This window comes from Amblyomma mixtum, chromosome 8 (genome assembly GCF_055824585.1).
Source record: "Amblyomma mixtum isolate Tamu chromosome 8, ASM5582458v1, whole genome shotgun sequence".
NCBI classification, from domain to species: domain Eukaryota; kingdom Metazoa; phylum Arthropoda; class Arachnida; order Ixodida; family Ixodidae; genus Amblyomma; species Amblyomma mixtum.
This window is the reverse complement of record NC_143019.1, coordinates 6,076,236-6,096,790: the sequence shown is the minus strand read 5'-3', so window position 1 is coordinate 6,096,790 and position 20,555 is coordinate 6,076,236. Positions and strand designations below refer to the sequence as shown.

General features: G+C 48.1%; 2 protein-coding genes across 2 annotated transcripts in view; both read right to left on the bottom strand.

Moving 5' to 3' along the window:
• The window catches only part of LOC149331206 (uncharacterized), a 140,136-nt gene that overhangs the window by 59,803 nt on the left and 59,778 nt on the right, over positions 1-20,555 (bottom strand). The gene's annotated exons all lie outside the window — the stretch shown is intronic.
• Positions 8,117-8,856, bottom strand: LOC149331207 (uncharacterized). Its single transcript, XM_089555424.1, has one exon. It carries the CDS (start codon positions 8,854-8,856, stop codon positions 8,146-8,148), a length of 711 nt encoding a protein of 236 aa, XP_089411550.1. The 3' UTR covers positions 8,117-8,145.

The following is a 20,555-nucleotide window of genomic DNA, read 5'->3' as shown; positions in this document are numbered from 1 at the left end:
GTCAATGAGGACGACTACCTGCCGAACTTCAAGAAAACCACGTTGTGGAGCATGAACTGGTGGGCGAGTTGGTCTGACATATCTAGTGAAGCAGCGCTACGGCACAGGGCTAAAGGGGAGAAAGGGACGAACACAGCGCTGATAGCGCTTTGTTCGTCCCTTTCTCCCCTTTGGCCCTGTGCCGTAGCGCTGCTTCACTAGACACGTTGTGGCGGCTGATGAAGGACATCGGATTCACATTTGAAAAAAAGAAAACGGAACCTTGCGCTGATCGAGCGAAGTGACAACATTGCCTGGCGTCACAGGTACCTGCGGGCGATCAAGGAATTTCGAGAACAGGGCAGGTACGAGTCGTTCCTTGCTTGTTTTCTTACGCAGCACGATTAGACTGGCTTCACATAGAGCTTATGTTAGCGTTGCAACCTCGTTGTCGTGACAGTGAGTGCTGCTTCTGAATGACACATTTAAAAGAAATCGTCTTAACCACGTTGCTGTTGCGGACCGTTTGCGTAGAGGTGACGTTTCACGGCCAGTTTTGCGCTACGTTTGGGTGGGGCACGAGTCAGCATGGGTCAGATTTAATAGCCAAATCCCAGTTTGTGCGGCAATCAAAAACAACAAAACTGCCAAAAATGTCGTAGCACCGCAATGGGTAGTGACAACTCGTTGTCAACGTAGGAACGAATAAACACCCACCGTACACTGCCCGTTGCTCCGGTGGTGCGAGTTACTATCGCTACTGCTGCGAACGTTGGGAATTTTTGTTCGCAGTCGCCACAAGTGAAGAGATTTCAAACGTTGCCGAATTAGTCAAGTACCCCATGCAAATATGCAGTGAATATAAAGTGGCTACCAAATGCCGCCTGGGCGCGAAAGCCCGAACAAGGGAGTAATAAAGCCGAGATAATTTTTTTTCTCGATTGTCTTTGAGCGGCTGTTTGTGAGACAGTGGTAGCAGTGTGTTTCTTGCAGTGCGTTGCCTGCTTACATGCTGCAGTGTGTTTTTTTACTGACAAGCATTAACTCGTGCACTCGGTTGTTTTGCATTTACAGGTGCATCATCTACCTAGATGAATCCTGGGTCAACGCAGGGCACACAAAAGAATACGTATGGCAAGACAAGACTGTGAAGTCATCTCAGGATGCCTTCCTGAAAGGTTTAACAACGGGATTGGCTGCGCCTTCGGTCAAGGGGGCCCGTTTGATCCTTTTACATGCTGGGAGCAGTGCAACAGGATTCGTGGAAGATTCTGCTGACTTCTTCAGAGCAAAAAAGAAAAACCACGCTGACTACCACTCTGAGATGGATGGCAACTGCTTTGAGAAGTGGTTCCCCGACAAGCTTTTGTCAAACATTTCCGCCAATAGCATTGTCGTCATGGACAATGCTCCATATCATAGCATGGCTCTTGAAAAAGCACCTACCAAGTCTACACGCAAAGCTGATATTAAGACGGAAGCCTTTTATGCCTCATCGTTGTAAGCAGGAGTTGTCGACAGAAATATCACGCTTTTCAGTTGGTCGAAATGGCCGTGACGTCACAGTGCGCGAATTTCAAACGGGGCCAATTGCACTTTGGCTACTAGCCATGCAACCAATTAAAGGGATCGTATAGTGATGCTCCAAGTTAGTGGGACTTACTTAACCAATTAGCCTTTCTAGCGAGACCAGATAAACAAATAAAACAGAGTAGGAAATTTTCCGAGCTTGGGAATCGAACCCCGGTCTCTGGAGTGCGAGATGAGCACGCTACCACTCCGCCATGCCGCTCGATGGTTTGGAATGAACAAAGGCGCGTCTAGTGAATACGGTGTCTTCGTTCACTCCCATCTTCCTCCCTTCCCGTTACGGCGAGGTTTAGGTGTACACCGAGATATGAGAGACACATACATTTCCTTTCCTCAAAAACTAATTTACCGACGAGCAAGTCGTAGAACCGAACGGGCGATGGCGTTCTATGGACTCCCTGACAGCGTTGCAAGTTAGTGTCGTGTTCCGCTCTTAGAGGCGAAGCCTAATATCTTAACCGCACATCAGTGACACAAGCAGCAACACCGCGCTTAAGGCTTTCGCCTCACTGCACTTTAGGTCAACAAAGTGCCCCCCTGAATTTTCAATTGGTCGAAATGGTGGTGACGTCAGAGTGCGCGAATTTCAAAAGGGGCCAATTGTACTTTGGCTAGTAACCACGCAACCAATTAAACTAATGGTAAGTGGTGCTCCAAGTAAGTGGGACTCAGTTTAGTTAATTACTTAAATAACCAATTAGCCTAATTAATATTTCTAATCAGACGAGACAAATAAAGAAAGAATAAGGAATTGGTCGAGCTGGGATTCGAACCAGGGTCTTCGGAGTGCGAGAGGAGCATGCTAACCAGAGAGAGAGAGAGAGAAACAACTTTATTGCCATAGATTGGTGGGATTTAGGGCAGGTGGGCTTGGTGTGGCCCCCAGGTGGGGGCGACTTCCTGGGCCCACGAAATGAGTGCCAGTTGGATGCTCTTGTCTGGCCTTTTGAGGAGTTGGTTCCATCCTTCTTCGGAGGGAGCTGGCAGTAAGGTTCGAGGGGGCGGATTTCCCGCGCAACCCCAGAGGATGTGTGCCTGGGTGGCGATTTCTCCCTGGTAACAATTTTGGCAGACGGGGTCATATTCCCCGTCTGTGATGAGTGAAAGTCTAGAATGGCTAAGGATGGAGTGCGTCTGCAACCTGCGGAGCAAGCTGGCTTGCGCTCGATTAAAGTCGGGGTGTGGAGGCGGGAACTGGCGTCTCATCTCTCTGTAGAGGTTGGTAATTTCGGCAAAGGTCTGGGGAGCCTCGGCAAGAGCGTCTGGATCCGTGGGGCCGGCCGCCCGGTTGGTTAGTCCTCGGGCTAGTCGGTCGACCCCTTCGTTTCCAGAGTTTCCCGCGTGGGCGGGTACCCAGACCAGGTTGCTCTTATGGTCGAGAGTGCAGCCGCGAAGGATGCGTGCAGCGGGGTGGCAGATAAAACCTGCCGAGTAATTTTGTATCGCTCTTTTGGAGTCGCTTAGGACTGTGCGCGTACGTGGGTCAGCGATGGCCAGCGCGATGGCGGTTTCTTCTGCCGCTGTCGGAGAGTGAGCTACTACTGCTAACCACTACGCCACCACTACAAAGGCGTGTCTAGTGAATACGGTGTCTTCGTTCACTCCCATCTTCCTCCCTTCCCCTTATGGCGTGGTTCAGGTGTCCACCGACATATCCGAGACAGATACATTTCCTTTCCTCAAAAAACAATGTTCAAAGGCGCGTGTACTGAATACGGTGTCTTCGTTCACTCTCATGTCCCTCCCTTCTTCCGGTCAGGTTCAGGTGTCCACCGAGATATGCGAGACAGATTCATTTCCTTTCCGAATGGGCCGATGGCGTTCTGTGGTCTCCTTTGCCGAACGGGCCGAATTTGCCGAACGGGCGATGGCGTTCTGTGTTCTCCTTGCCAGCGTTGCAAGACGCTGTCGCGGCTTCTGCTCACAACCTTCTGTCGATGAGGCATTAAAGGCTTTCGTCTTAAAAGCTGTGGCCACCCCTGACGTCTTCAGTTCGCATCGCAGCGGCCACCTGTGAGGATGCCTCGAGCTGCGCTGTCTCCCAACACGAAGCGCGCTAAAGCCGCGGAGCGCAAGCGGCGATCTAGGGAGGCCGATCGTGTACGCCAAGCAATGCAGCCTCATCCGTCTCCACAGAGCTCCAAGACTCGGCGTAGAAAGGCCCGGGAGGCACTACGTCTGATGCGGAATCAGCAGCGACTTAATGCTGAAGGTGGGTCGTGTGCGAGCGGTAGCCGTCCACCACCACCACAGAGCCCCGAGACTCGCCGCCGAAAGGCTAGAGAAGCACAGCGCTTGAGGCGGAGCCAGCAGCGGCTCCATGCGTGGGCGCAGCCAAGCACAAGCGCTCCTACTGCGGTCTTCGCGGCGGTGAATTCGCAAACTACTCTCAACAAGTTTCAGTCGGCCACGAACCACTTCGACAAGCAGTTTGTGCAGAACGAGTTCGGTGCAGTGTGCAGTGTATGTGAACGTTTGTGGTTCGGCAGAGACCTCAGTAAAGTGCCCCATAAAGTGGCACTCGTACCCCGAATCAGACGTCCTTAACTTTAAACGTGATCATGTGCTGCTCTTCCATCCATTCAAGCGGGAACTTGACATCCTAGACTGCAACCGCTCCAATGAAATCTTCGACAGTAACTACCAGCAAATCATGCTAGTGAAGAGCAAGTACACTCATAATGTAAACATCGAAGAACTAGTCACCATGTGCAACCGCATCATTACCGACGAACGAGAGATGCGGGCGCAAGTGGAAGCGCACCAAGCCGCCGAGATTACAGAGATGCAGCGGGAAGCCAGGAAAGCATCGGAAACGATCCGAATGGCTGACTTGGCAGACGACTCCGACATACGACTCAAACAGAAGTTGAATCCATACAAGACAAAGTCATGCACCCACGATGCCCCGCTGTCCAGAGGCGAGAGGACATCCTACCGACGGAAGAGTTTCTCGACAACGTGCGTCTCACTAACGAGGGACAGTACGAAATCATTAGAGAAATGATCCACAGGCTCACTACGCCCGAGTCGGAACCCGTGCAAATCTTCTTCACGGGACCTGCAGGCCGCGGCAAGACATTCGTGCTAAAGTTGGTGATGGACGTTTACAACCGTTACTACGCAGCCAGGGGAGATGATAGGGTATCCAACGCCTACATTGCGTGCGCCACAACTGGCAAGGCAGCAATGCACTGGGCGGAATCACCATACATAGCGCATTCAAGCTAGTGGTTCAGTCCAAGAATCCGAACCAAGGACTCAGCCACAGCGATCTTAATACATTCAGAATGGCGTTCAAGAACATCAAGTGCATCATAATCGATGAAGTAAGTATGATGTCGAGCGACTGTCTCGTGATGATTGATCAGCGCCTGCGCCACATCTCCATGCGCCTTGACCAACCATTCGGAGGGTACGACATCATCCTCTGTGGCGACCTGAGACAGCTGCCGCCGGTTCAGGAAGCAGTCGTGTACTCGCGGTCGAGGCTCTCGAATTCGTTCTTCAGTACACAGCCTGTACCTTGGCAGCAGCTGTCCTTCTACGCCCTGACCAAAGTAGTTCGACAGAGCGACGCCACCTTCTCGTCACTGCTCACCAAGATTGGTGATGGCATGGAGCTCACTTATCAAGAGAGAGCTGTCATCGAGAGCAGGTTCGTCTCGATCGACATCGCCAAGGCTTTTTGTCCTGGTCCCATACGCTTGTACTACTCCAACGCCGACACAGACGCTTACAATGCATCGGTGTTTGAAACCAGTTCGCTAGACAAGACACCCTTCGCCGCCATTGATGTCATTGGGGGAGTCGATCGCAGGAAGAGAAGCAGAGGGCCAGGGAGAAAGTTCAGTCCCTCAAGAAGGAACACACGGGGTGCTTACTCCCATTCGTAACGCTCTGCGTGGGCTTCCCGTACATGATCACACGAAACATTAATGTCATAGATGGTCTGGCGAACGGCGCTATGGCGACTCTGCGCTACATTCAACGCGACATCAATGATGTCCCCGTGCGTCTGTGGATGCAGTTCGCCAATCCAAAGACTGGCTCCATGGCTCGTACCAAATGTCGGCATCACAGGATCCACGGCAAGGCGATTGGCGCAGCATGGGTTCCCATAGAGAGGGTCAAGTTCTCCTGTCTCCTAAAGGGTACAGCCATAGGAGATATCCAACTCAAGCGCGATCAGTTTCCCATAACTGCCGCTTCAGCGATTACCATACATAAGTCCCTTCCAGTCGGTCGTCTACGACTACAGCTGGAGACATCCACAAGCTGTAGTGTACGTCGCCCTCAGTAGGGTTACCAGCTTGGAGGGACTCTACTTAACCACATACGATGAACCACGCCCAGGGTAAACGGCCAAGTTCCGGCACGGCTTGACTAGCAACCCAAACCGCAGCCTCATGGACGAGTTCAGGCGTCTAAACGAGCATCGCTTGACTACAATCACCCAGCGGTGCAATGCGATCATAGAAGCATCACAGCTCCGACTAGCGTGTGTGAATGTACGTTCACTGTCGCTACACAGTCAAGACGTCGCACATGACCATGTCTTGGCTCGGTGCAAGGTTCTCTGTCTAACTTAAACATGGATGAATCCCTTGGTGGCACCAGTTGAGATCAAAGGCTTTCACTGCGTTACAGGAGCCAGTCGTGCTTCCAACCAAGCAGCGGGAGTTTCCATCTACGCGCACCCAGACGTCAACCTAACACCGCTACAGTTTGACGACTTGCACTTTGATGTGGGGGAAGTGTGCGGTGTCAAGCTCGAAAGTGGACTTAACATGGTGTGCGTCTACTTGTCACCTCACATATCCTAACGGGCTGCCCACGAATTCATGGGACGAGTGCTACCAAGCTGGTTCAAGCTTGGCCCAATGATAGCGGTAGGAGACTTCAACCAGGATGCCAGAACGCATCAAGACTGCCTAGATGGAATGGAGAAATCTCTGGGTCTGCACTTGTCTACTCTACGGGACAAAGCTACCACCAAGTACGGAAGCTGCTTGGATTTGGTCTTTGGAACCCACCCAAGCGTCAAAGATCTAGACTACATATCACTCCACTTCAGTGACCACAAGGCGGTAGTAGTCGACGTAGACCCGATCAAGCATAAAGAATTCACCGGGCATGAGCCATCTGCGGAAATCTCCCCCGACCTAAACTTTGAGGAAGTCATGGATACAGCCGAAGTCGAAGAAGCAGATAAAGAGACGCACTAGGGGAGAAGTGAAACGCGCCTCTGAAAGTGTGTAGTTTTAATGCGCAGTTAAAGTATACAGCCAAATAAAACACTAGTCAATTACAAACAGTCTCGCAGTCAATGCCTAACAGTGCTCCAGGAAAGGCTTCCGCTTTGAAGCAGTTTAGTGTGCCAAAGTGCCCCCTGAACTTTTCAGCTTTGGCTCACAAAGAAAGGTGTTCCGTGGTGACAGGACATGTTGAGGGAAGGAATGCTGGAGCTTTCTCAACACCCAGCGTTGTGTACCGCATCGACACTCTGGCGGCTACCCATGGCCACGAAGTGCTTCGTTTACCACCATACCTCTGCGAGTTCAATTCCATAGAACTTGTCTGGAGCCAGGTGAAGGGATACATTGCAAGTCGGAACAAATGTTTCACTTTGGCTGAAGTGGAAAAGCTCCTGCCGTAAGCACTGGCGTCTATAAGCCAGGAAAACTGGCAAAACTGTTGTGTTCATGTGGAGCAAGTTGAGGTTGAAGCATGGCAACGCCATATGATTGTTGACGCTTAAATTCAACCGGTTGTCTTCAGCATTTCTGACTCGTGCAACTCCTCCTCTGATGAGTCGAGCACTGATTCCAGTGATGAAGATTTAAGTGGCGTCGAGGAACTTGTCTGACTTCGAATTGATGGGTAATACACATGCTACCGAGGAAAGAGAGAGGACTCACCGGCATGCTGTGATCACCTTGGTGCGTGTGTGGGTGGAAATGTGAAATATGTGTGCATGTGGGTGTGTGTGTTGATCAGACTACCGAGGAAATTGTAACATTTCCATCAAATCATTGCATCATTGCAATTCATTGCATGAAATTGTATCGGGCAGTAACTTGTAGTGTAGGTGGTGAGGTGGTCGTGTTAATAGTGTCTGTAGAGAAGTAGAATTTGTAAGGCAGTGCAAATAGTACTTTTTCCAATTAGAATATGAATACTGGTACACGTTGTCAATGTGTGCAGTTTTTGGAAGATTCATTTAGAAAAATACCGTGCAGCTTAATAAAGCGTTGTGTCAATTATTCAAAAAGCATCTTAGAATTTGAGAGCAAACTGGATTCATTTAAAATAATTTTGATCATGTACTGTTTCTTTTTTTATTTATTCACATACACTAAAGGCCCTTTACAGGCATTACATAGCGGGTTAAAGAAAAACAATAAAGCAATCATATTACATAACACAGTGAAAAATATCACAAAGCATAAACAAACATGTGCTCAGATAAATAGGGAAGACAACAGGATAAATAAAGTATTTGAAAACACGCACACACATGGACCACATTGTTCAAGACAATCTAAAAAAGAATACACTTCTGATAATATTCCATTAAGGGCCAGCAAAGAGTAAGCTCTTCAGTTTGTTAAGAAATGCGTCGTAATTGTTTTCGGAAACGATTTCTGCAGGTAGTTTATTCCAGTGATAGATGGCAAGGAACAATGGCGAATGACGCATAAGTTCAGTGTGAGCTATCTGGGGTTGCACTTTGAAGCATTGGTCTAATCGGGGGAAAATGCGATGTGCTGGTTTGATATGAGAATCTGTGAATGGCGAGTGATTGTGATAGATCTTGTGAAAGTGACATAGCAGGGTGACAAGTCTTCGCTTTCCAAGAGAGCTTAAATTTAGAGATGATTTAATATATATGATGCTGGAGTAGCGCGCGTATTTCCTTGTGATAAACCTAGCAGCCTTATTTTGAAGTGATTCCAGTTTATCCGCAAGATAAGCATGATGCGGGTTCCAGATGAAAGCGGCATATTCTAGTTGTGATCTGACTAAAGTTGTGTATGCTAAAAGTTTGGTCGCCTGATTTGCAAAGTACAAGCTACGCCTAATGAAACCCAGGGTTTTGTATGCTTTAGTGGTTATATATTCAATGTGTTTGTGCCATGTTAAATCAGAAGAAATGTAGACACCTAGGTATTTGATTGCAGGAACTTTTGCAATGGCCATGTTACCAATTGAATAAAAGATGGGTTCAGTGACTCTAGCCGTCGTAAATGTTACAAGTTTCGTTTTCGAAACGTTTATTTCCATATGCCATTGTTCGCACCACTTAGCTATTTCATCAAGATCTGATTGCAAAGCATTAGTGTCATGAGGGTCAGTAATATTTCTGTAAATAACACAGTCGTCCGCAAATAGCCTAATTGTAGAAGTGAGGTTGCTGCTTATGTCGTTGATGTAAATAAGGAAGAGGATCGGCCCGAGCACCAAGCCTTGGGGCACACCAGACTTTACATGGGTTAGTGCGGAGCAAAATTCATTGGCAGACACGAACTGCTGTCTGTTAGTTAAAAAGTTAACAATCCAGTTCAAGACATTGCTGTTTATGTTAAGATTTCTAAGTTTAAATATAAGACGATTATGAGCAACTTTGTCGAACGCTTTTGCAAAATCAATGAATACGGCATCAATCCTCATGAAATGATGTACAGCGTCGTGCAGGTCAGCCACGAGCTCAAATAACTGTGACTCGCAGGAACGGCCACGCAAGAATCCATGTTGGTTGACAAAAAAAAAAGTTCTGCTGACTGAGGTAGTTCATTATTGCTGATGATATGATGTGTTACAGAATTTTGCATGGTATGCTTGTTAATGAGATGGGCCTGTAATTTGAAAGGCTAGAAGAATCTCCAGATTTAAATATAGGTATAATGCGTGCGATTTTCCAAGCATCGGGCACAATTCCTGTATCAATGGACTGCTGAAAAATTGGGACGAGTATGGAAGCTATCACTGATTTCGTTAACTTGATCAGTTTTGGGCATATACCATCGGGTCCGGGGGCTGAATTACTCGGCAAACGATCAATGGCTTCCTCAATGCCTTCCTGCGTAATTAGGATGTCATTAAGGCGCTAGACACCGCAGCGGACACGGGACATAGAAAGAAGACGACACAGGGCGGTACTTGCAACTAAAATTTTATTTGAAACTTCATGGCTTTATTGCAAGTACCGCCCTGTGTCGTCTTCTTTCTATGTCCCGTGTCCGCTGCGGTGTCTAGCGCCTTCATGTCTCACCAACTGGCCTACACAGCTACCCTCCTAAGTTAGGATGTCATTCATGACCGCGTTTATACTCACAGCATTAAAACCTGTGGGAAGTGGTGTTTCGTTAGTAAACACCGAGCTAAAAAATAGGTTGAATTCGATGGCAACCTCAGACGGCTGAATAAAATCACCGTCTTTTACTATTGTTATCAGACTAGATGAAGGAGGCTTAGGATTGACTACTTTCCAAAACTTTTGAGTATTGGTTTTAAGCAAAGTTGATATGTCATGATTAAAAAATTTATCTTTGGCTCTCTTAATTTCTGCTTGGCATATTCTCGACTGTGCACGGTATTTATTCCAATCATCCTCAGATGTCGAACGTTTTGCCTTAGTGTAAAGGCGCTTTTTTTTCCTGATGGATCGTTTGCCGTTGGAAGTGAACCATACGCTCTGTGATGACGTTGTGAGCGTGATTTTTGGAATGTGTCTTTCTTTTAATTTTTTCAGTTTAGCGCTTAGAATATTCCAGTTGTCATTTGGACAGCGGCTTGATATTGATTCCAGGAACTGCTCACTGAACAATGACAGTTCACTAACCAATCCCTCAACATTCGCCCGTGCGTAATTGTAAATAGTTTTCCTAGGAATTTCCGGCTTCTTTTTTTCTAATGTGTATTCGCAGTGAAGTAATTCGTTCGCAGGGATTCGTTCGACTAACTGAACATAAATTTATTCAATGTGCTCTCCAAAAAGTTCGAACATTCACAAACCCCCAGGAATGAGCCTCATTTTGTGTGTGAGGGTTGGGAATGGTATGTATGGGTGTCTGATCTTCATGCCCTGAGAAGGGATTCCTAGTTTGGTGTTGTCTTGCATCACTGTCAATCTCTGGTCATTTTGACATGTTATGCAGTGCCAGTGTTGAGGTAGCCAGTACTGTATGTTTTGTCCTTAATTTTTCGGAGGTGTGAATGATTTCAAACTGGCTCTTGTTCAGTTGAGTGTGAATTTGTTTGTTTCGAGTCATGTCTTTGTTAGTACATTGGTCAGGTTTTCGTTTTATCAAGTAGTGTTGCTCGGTGGCTGCACATTTTTTTTTTTCAATTTTGGAGCACTTGACTGGTTGTGTGTCGGTTTACATCCACTGCATGTGTCCTTTAATTTGTATGCACTGTGATCCATGCCACTGGCTGTTTCCAGAATAAACCATTTCTCGCAAGCACTGCGGGGTCAGCATTCCTTATTTCCTGTCTCATTTATTGTTTGATTTTTCGAAATATTTTTACCTAGCGTTGTACAACTTTTTCTGCATTCTTACTTGACGCTCCCACAGCTTGGAACTCTTTTTATCTGGCTGCATGAAAATCCTGCCTGAGCAGCTTCTGCTCTTCTAGGAGAGCAGGGAAATCGAGACAAGCTTACTTGCCTTTGTATTGCCTTCATATACATTTGTGGACGACAAGAAATCTGTAACTCTTGAGGCAGTGCTATTTTCTGTCACTGTGTGAATCAACACTATGTTCTAAATTTAACACTTAACACGGGAAAACAGGCCATATTGAGGTGGTGTGGGCAAAAATGATTTGACCCATCAGTTTAAATATACTGCTCTTTTGCCGCATACAATAGAGAAGTGTTAGAGCTCTCTTCAATGACAAAGGAAAACACGCTTTGCTTAAGAACAAAAGATATCTTAACAAAACCAAAAGAATTGCAGATATGCAAAAGAATGTGACACATATACAGTCAGAAAATAGGCGATTAAGAAGTATAGGATATGTTTCGTGTGCTCCTGCATGTTAAACCAGCATTCTAAATTAACAGACATCTTCCTTCTGAACTTTGCGATCTAAAAAAACAATTGATCTAGACAAGTCCTTTGGGCTACTCTAGAGCACAGTGCCTAAGTCGGTCCCAGACTCTTTTGGCGAAGACTGGATCAGCCGCTAACAGGTTGCACAGAACAATTCATAACATGCCAGGTACCTTAAGAGAGGCCCACAAAAATGTGGGCTTCTCGGCAACGGCGAAATCGAAAGTTGCAGAAGGCCACTTGTCAATCGAGCCACTGCGGAGCAGTCACCACTGTGCTAATTAATTAAACCAGACGAATGAATGTCATCTTTCGCACAAACCTTTCGCTTGCATCTAAAAAAGTATAGTCACAATGCCGCAGAATCGGGAAGAAAACCGCCACTGCTGAACAAAAGCCGGTGCGAGCTCATTGACAACGAATTTCGGACAATTCACATTAACGCGGTATGCATCAAATGAGCAGATACATGCAGTTCATTTCAGAACACGGCATAATATTCAAACGATTCTGAACAAAACAAGTTTTCTCATTCAAGTCACGCGAAATTCAACTTGCGATGAAAAAAAAATGCACGAAAAAAAAAATTTCACCATGCGGGATTTGAACCCACGCACTCCGATTGCCTACCGACTCTACGGAGCGACGCGCTAGACCACACGGCCACAGAACAGCGTGGAGTGATACACCTCTCTTTATTTTTTTTTTGTGGACTACTTCCATAGCTTTCACAGCGGTGCACGTGCTGTATGAAACGGAGTATAGGAAGGAAATTGTTACGTGCTAAAGAGACGTTATCGAACGGTCCGGTGACTTCCCACAACAGGAGAGACAGGGCATATTTTTAAGGCCGAGCCACAATAACGATAAAATGCTTGCGGCAATTCGTTCGGGGTGCATCCTGTGCTTACAATACAATTTCTACTGCCGCGGCAGTCACGTGAGAGGTATATCAGCTTTGCTGAGCCGTTCTTTCGCTAGGAATTTGGAGCGTTCTACATCAACGTACAACCGGCGGCAATATAAGCCGGCCATGCGACAGGCGGCCGGAATCGGATAAAACTCTAGATAAAACTGCATCGCCGCGCAGTCTGGCGTTGCACTTCTGAAGTCGAGAGATCGGAGTGCGCGTGCGCGTCCTTTCACGCTCTCAGCCCTATCGTTTTTCTCGCTTGCATTTGAGTAGCTGCTTATCTGCAGCGTGTGGCGGTAGGGGTCGCTTTCTTTACTAGCTACGTCACGCTCGCACTTCTGCGGGCGCATGGCAAGGGTTTAGCGAACTGCGAGCGTCACGCTGTGAATAAAGAAAGCGACGCCTAACGCCAAAAGGTGGATGTAATCGGATAGTCCACTCCAAGCGAGAAAAAAATTGGGAGTGGCTTAGCTCTGGTTAAGCCTAGATATACAAGCGAAAACCTGAGGTTATGCTTTGTTTGACGTCATGGCTGTCGCAGTTCACGCACAATGCACTGGGAGCACCACGATAACAGTGTAGGCAAGCACGTTATATAGCCCTCCTTCAGCATGTGTAGTAACTGTGTTAAACACGCGGCTGCAAGTAGCGTCGCACGAGGAAGCCGAGCGCGCGCCGATGCACCGTCGGTAACATGCCCAGAGCACGCGAACGACGGCGAAGGTCGACCGACGAAGCCGCGCTCGGCGGCGGATCCGCCCACCACGTGCGCCTCTCAAATGACGTCGCGCGGCGAACTCGCGCATGCGCTGCTGTGGCTAAAATTGATCACGGCGCACGCCAGACCCGGTGTTGACTAGCCTAGTGAAGCTTTTCGCTTCAAAAAAAAGACACAGCAGCGAGCATGAAAGGACGCGGACGTGCACTGGGACGTCTCGACACCAGAAGTGCAGCGTCAGATGGCGCGGCAATGCAGTTGTAAGGCGAAAGCCTTTAATGTCTCATCGTTGTAAGCAGCAGTTGTCGACAGAGAATGTCACGCTTTTCAGTTGGTCGAAACGGTCGCGACGTCACAGTGCGCCAATTTCAAACGGGGCCAATTGTACGACGTCACAGTGCGCCAATTTCAAACGGGGCCAATTGTACTTTGGCTAGTAACAATGCAACCAATTGAAGGGACCATATAGTGATGCTCCAAGTAAGTGGGACTGAGCTTAGTTAATTGCTTAATTACACAATTAGCCTAATTAACTTCTCTAGTCAGGCCATATAAATAAATAAAACCTAGTAAGAAATTGGTCGAGCTCGGGAATCGAACCCCGGTCATCGGAGTGCAAGACGAGCATGCTATCCACTCCGCCATGCCAGCTCGATGGTTTGGAATGAAGAAAGGCACGTCTAGTGAATACGGTGTATTCGCTCACTGCCATTCTCCTCCCTTCCCTTCCGGCGAGGTTTAGGTGTCCACCGATATATGAGAGAGAAATACATTTCCTTTCCTCAAAAACCAATTTACCGACGAGCGAGGCGTAGAACCGAATGGGCGATGGCGTTCTATGGACTCTCTGGCAGCGTTGCAAGACGCTCTCGCGTTCCACTCTTAGAGGCGAAGCTTAACATCTTAACCACACATCAGTGACCACACTTTAGGTAGAAAAAGTGCACCCCCCCCCCCCCCCCCCTGAATTTTGACGGGTGTCCACCGAGATATGTGAGACTGTTACTGCGTAATTTTCTTTCCTCAAATACAATTTTCATTTTCTTCATTACGGCTCCTCTTTATCTTTCTTCTTTCACTCCCACTTCCTCCGTTCCTCTACGGTTCGGTTCAGGTGTCCACCGAGATGACAGAGATTTACTGCGCCATTTCCTTTCCTCAAAAACCGTTGCGTTGAAACGGCAAGGCATCGCGCCGAACGGGTGGTGGCGTTCCGTGGACTCCCTGGCAGCGCTACAACACGCTGTCGCGTTCCACTCCTAAAGGCGAAGCTTAAGCTTAAGCTTAATTAGCAGCTAATTAGTATTCAGGCATTAATCAGTAATTAATCATTAATTAGTGATTTGTCATCACTTAGTAATTAGTACTCAATTACATGTGACGCCACCAGTGCCACAGAAACACTGAAAGTGGTGCGGAAAACGCTTTCGCCTCTAGGCACTTTAGACAGTCAAAGTGCCCCCTGAATTTTTAGTTGATTTGGCGGCCTGTCGCGTGCCCCGCCTTATTTTGCCGCCCGTTGTATATTACTGAAATGGGTGCCTCTCTCTGCCTTTCTCACTTCTGAGTTCTGGATCCGACGTTCTTGGAGATATGATTACTTTTCAACACAGCAAACCATGTAAAATGGCTCCAGCCAATTTGTTGCTGGACAGCAGCGGCTTGTTAATAAAGAGTTCTTATGGAGTTACTGATGTGACCCAGAGATGCGCTCTGGCTGTGCTGTGAGTGAGATAGCCCCGTTATCATGCTTTCCAGTGGGCGGTGCTAATCACTGCCTATTACAGCGGCGTGCACAGATCAGTGATTAAGAATGGCTTATTTTCCGGACTAATTTGAAGCTGAAAAGAAGATCTGCTTAACCGTTTCTAAATTAACCATGACACCGAAAAATGGAAGGTATAACTATTTACGCAAAGCTTGCAGGAAGTCAAACTTATTTTCAAGGAACAGCTAGCTGTATATCAAAGAGCAGACAATTTTTTCGCATCGGAAAAATTAATAAGAACAAGAGTGAGTATGTATTTAAGCTATATGCTTACCATAGCCTGCTCTGCAAGGACAGTAGGGGTCGTAGCATCCTCCTTTTATCTGTGTTTCAGTGCAGCGCTGCCCATATCCACCCAAAGGCTGGCATGTTTGCTTTCTATGTTGTTTCAAACAGCACATTTCAGGGCCACACTCGCGGCCGCTTTTGCAGTCTGTGCCAGGCTTGGGGCCCTGCAGTTGATAAGGGAAGCAGTTATTTCAAAAACACAAAATGTTTGTGCACCAGTTTTTACTGGGAACTTTCTTTTGCAAAAATTCTACCTATGGTCGAGACACGCATGTCGCAGAGCACTGCACGCGACGTGTCGCGGGTTTTGATTCGATGCCTGATTGTGATCGTGGTGTCGACTGTTACAGCTTGGCATGTGAAAAAGAAGTAGCGATCTGAAGCTCACTGCGATGAAACAGCGCATGAGGTTTGTCATTTTTCAAAATTAGGGACTAATAGGAGTGTCAAAGAAGCGAATTATATAGTTCGGGAAGAGGTAAAAAGCAAGCAACTCCGCTACCAGACAGCCAGAGTCTCTCGCAAGCTCTATTTCGCTCACGGCGTGCGTTATGGGTACGTCACATAATGCAGTTCCCAGCGACGTTGATTTGCAGTTCTAACTAATGTTAGTTATGGGTACATCACGTAATGTAGCTCCGAGTGACGTTGATTTGCAGTCCTAAGTAATGAGCGTTCCGGCAGACAGATGTTGTCCTTACGTGCCTAAAGAGCCGTAATGTCTTTCTCTGACACTGCGATAACAATGCATTTCGATGTGTAAAAGATATGCCTTAATGACAGTGCTAGCGTCAAATATGTATTTAACTGAAATTTGCGGCGAGTGGTAAGAGGTAAACAGTGAAGAATTACATTGTAGCTAGCCAGGATGCTATTAACTAGCCTCTCCAATTTGCTGTGTCCGCCCTAGTGATACGTATTCTCGAATGAAATGCATCGTGTCTGACACATATATATACGACCATCATAAGTACGCACGCGCGAGCACACACACACACACACACACACACACACACACACACACACACACACACACACGTGCACGCGCGCACAGGGACACGCATACATACATACATACATACATACATACATACATACATACATACATACATACATACATACATACATACATACATACATACATACATACATACATACATACATACATACATACATACATGCATGCATGCATGCATGCATGCATGCATGCATACATGCATACATACATACATACATACATACATACATACATACATACATACATACATACATACATACATACATACATACATACATACGCGGTGGCTCAGTGGTTATGGTGCTCGGCTGCTGACCCGAAAGACGCGGGTTCGATCCCGGCCGCGGCGGTTGAATTTATTTGGAGGAGAAATTCCAGAGGCCCGTGTACTGTGCGATGTCAGTGCACGTTAAAGAACCCCAGGTGGTCGAAATTTCCGGAGCCCTCGACTACGGCGTCTCTCATAGCCTTAGTTGCTTTGGGACGTTAAACCCCATAAACTAAACTAAACTAAACTAAACTAAACTAAACTAAACTAAACTACACACACACACACACACACACACACACACACACACACACACACACATACATACATACATACATACATACATACATACATACATACATACATACATACATACATACATACATACATACATACATACATACATACATACATACATACATACATACATACATGCATGCATACATACATACATACATACATACATACATATATACATATATACATACATACTGTAGTGAATTACAATGAACGCGCCTGAACTATTATGCATGCGCCTCAGGTTGCCTCGATGGGAGACGAAGAAGTTGACGACGAAGTGTGCCGGCGTGCGGCTCCAGCTCTCTGGCTGTGACTGACTGGGATTTTGCTGCCGTCCGCTCAGCTGTTTGGTGAACTGTATAGTTGAGTTCACTAGTACGCGGACCCCCTTTCATTTGGTGGAGGTTGCGGTCGTCTGACGCCCTGGACCTTCGCAGCCGTCTTCTCCCGCCGCTCACAATGCCTAAGGACTCCTTGCCCAGTCCTGCCCCACCCACCCCGACCGTTCTGTGCGCTGGAGCGCTGCGGCAGCGTGATCCCGCTTTCTTCAGTGGCACCGGCGACGATGTCGTCGAGGATTGGCTGGCATCGTACGAACGGGTGAGCACCCATAACAAATGGGATGATGCACTCAAACTCAACAACGTCATCTTCTACCTTTCGGACGTTGCGAACCTATGGTTCAGAAACCACGAATCCGACATCCCCACGTGGTCAGCTTTCAAGTCCAATTTTTCTGATGTATTTGGCAGGCCTGCGGTGCGCAAGCTGCGCGCGGAACAACGCCTGCGAAGTCGGGCGCAGCTGCCTGGTGAAAATTTCACCAGCTACATAGAGGACGTTGTGAACCTGTGCACACGAGTTGATGCCTCTATGTCTGAGCGCGCCAAGATTGAGAACATTTTGAAAGGAATCGACGACGATGCGTTCCAGATGCTTCTGGCACGCAATCCCACCACAGTCGCCGACGTCATTACTCATTGCCAGAACTTTGACGAACTTCGGAAGCGACGCATCCTCACCCGTTCTCCGCTCTCGCAGCAGGAATCGCTTTCTTCCCTCACATCTGACACCGACCCGGCGCAACTGTCACCTCAGATAAAGCAGTTTGTTCGGGAGGAAGTCGCGCGTCAGCTCTCGTTGATGCCCTCCAGTCACGACGCTGCGACTCCTCTGGTGGCGCCATTGCAGGAGGTCATCCGCCATGAAGTTGCCGAGGCTATTCCTACTGCACATCCAGTCCCTTCGGTTGCTCCCTTAACCTACGCCGAGGCTCAGTATCCCCAACCATCTCCTACACCCGCCCGGATGACCTACGCAGAAGCAGCGGCGCGCTCCGTGCCCCTGACTGTTCCACCTCGTCAGCCCGTCCTGCGCCCCGCCCCGTCTCTACGACCAGCCCCGGTTTCTTCGCCGTCTCCGCAGCGGCTTTACAACCCTTGGCGCACATCGGATAACCGTCCCATCTGTTACTCCTGTGGGTACGCGGGACATGTCGCCCGCCACTGTCGCCGTCGCATGGTGGCATCGCCAACCATCTCAACCCCTGTGCATCCATCCCAGATGTTTTATTCAGCTTCTCCATCCTCGCCGCTAGACGCGTACGCCCCCGACCGTCGTGCTTACGAGACCCGACGTTCTCCATCACCGCGCCGCCGCTCACTGTCACCAATGCGCCGTCGCCCTCCCTCCGCTGAAGAGGGAAACTAAGATCCGCAGTTCCGGAGGGAAGAACTGTGCGCTGTTCGAAAAGCTCAAGGCCTCCGTTTTCCCCACGCAACGTTCTTCAGGTCATCGTCGACGGACTGCCGGTACATGCGCTTATCGACACGGGTGCCTCAGTATCAGTGATTCACGAAAAACTCTGCCGCCGCTTGCGCAAAGTCACGACGTCATTTACGGGTCTCTCGCTCCGCACCGCTAGTGAACAGTGCACTGCCCCTCTCGCCTCGTGCACAGCGCGAGTCATCATTGACGATATATTGTATCCAGTCGAATTGTTGGTGCTGTCCTCATGCTCACATGACATAATTCTCGGGTGGGACTTTCTGTCACACAACAACGCCGTCATCGATTGCGCCCGCGCTGAAGTTGAATTTTCTCCTTTGTTTGACGAGCTTACTACTGAAACCTCTGCCCCCTTGCCACTCAAGGTCACTATCGCTGAAGATGTTGAAGTAGCGCCGGGAGCATCTGCCCTTGTTTCCCTGTCGTGCCGTGCCGCGTCGGATGACACCGTTTTATTTACGCCGTCTGCTTCCTTTGTACGCCGGAAGAACCTGCCGCTACCTTCTGCTGTCCTCGATGTCCGGCGGGGTGTCACGAAGATGCTGCTCTACAATCCATCCCCGTGTGCCCTTACCCTGCTACCTGGTGAGTCCCCTGGCTGCATTCAACCTGTCTGCCTTCTCTCTGCCCTTAATGTCCACGAGGCAGCCAGCGGTCCCTCTCTAAACGCCATGCATTCCGAGCTCGCTACTGAACCTGAGCCTGACGAACTTTTCCGCGCCGCCATCGACGATACTCTTCCGTCCACCTACCGTCAGCAGCTTTCAGTCCTTCTCCACACTTTCCGCTTCGCTTTCGATGCAGCCCATCAGCCTTTAGGCCGTACATCAGCCGTGGCTCATCGCATTGAGACCGGCTCCCACCCGCCTTTTCGGCAGCTCCCCTATCGCGTGTCTGCGGCTGAGCGTCAAGTGATAAGTGAGCACGTTGAAGACATGCTGCACCGTGGCGTCATCCGTCCCTCTCACAGCCCTTGGTCTTCTCCGGTGGTGCTGGTCAAGAAGAAAGACGGTTCTATCAGATTTTGTGTCGATTACCGGCGACTGAACAAAATTACCCACAAAGACAATTATCCGCTTCCCCGCATCGATGACGCTCTTGACTGTCTCCAAGGCGCCGAATACTTCTCCTCTCTTGACTTGCGTTCGGGCTACTGGCAGGTCCCGATGGCTGCCGCTGACCGTGAGAAGACCGCATTCGTTACCCCCGACGGCCTTTACGAGTTCACCGTTATGCCATTCGGCCTGTGCAACTCGCCAGCTACATTCGAAAGAATGATGGATAACGTCTTACGGAAGCTGAAGTGGCATACGGGCCTCTGTTACTTGGACGATATCGTTGTCTTTTCGGTAGATTTTTCCACTCACCTCACGCGCCTGCAGCAGGTTCTGACTTGCCTCACCGACGCCGGCCTACTATACATACATTTGCTATACATACATACATACATACATACATACATACATACATACATACATACATACATACATACATACATACATACATACATACATACATACATACATACATACATACATACATACATACATACATACATACATACACACACATACACATACATACATACATACATACATACATACATACATACATACATACATACATACATACATACATACATACATACATACATACATACATACATACATACATACATACATACATACATACATACATACATACATACATACATACATACATACACACATACATACATACATACATACATGTTGATATCTGCATCTGGACCGCATCACGCTCGCGCTATATTACCCAGCAACGTCTACAGAGAGCGCTATTGCACATTTCGATGTACCTGGCTTCCAGAGGTCTTCGTCTCTCG

What these genes read in the sequence shown, in the direction of transcription:
- LOC149331207 (XM_089555424.1), bottom strand. Translation starts at nt 8,856, where the DNA reads ATGGAAATAAACGTTTCGAAAACGAAACTTGTAACATTTACGACGGCT.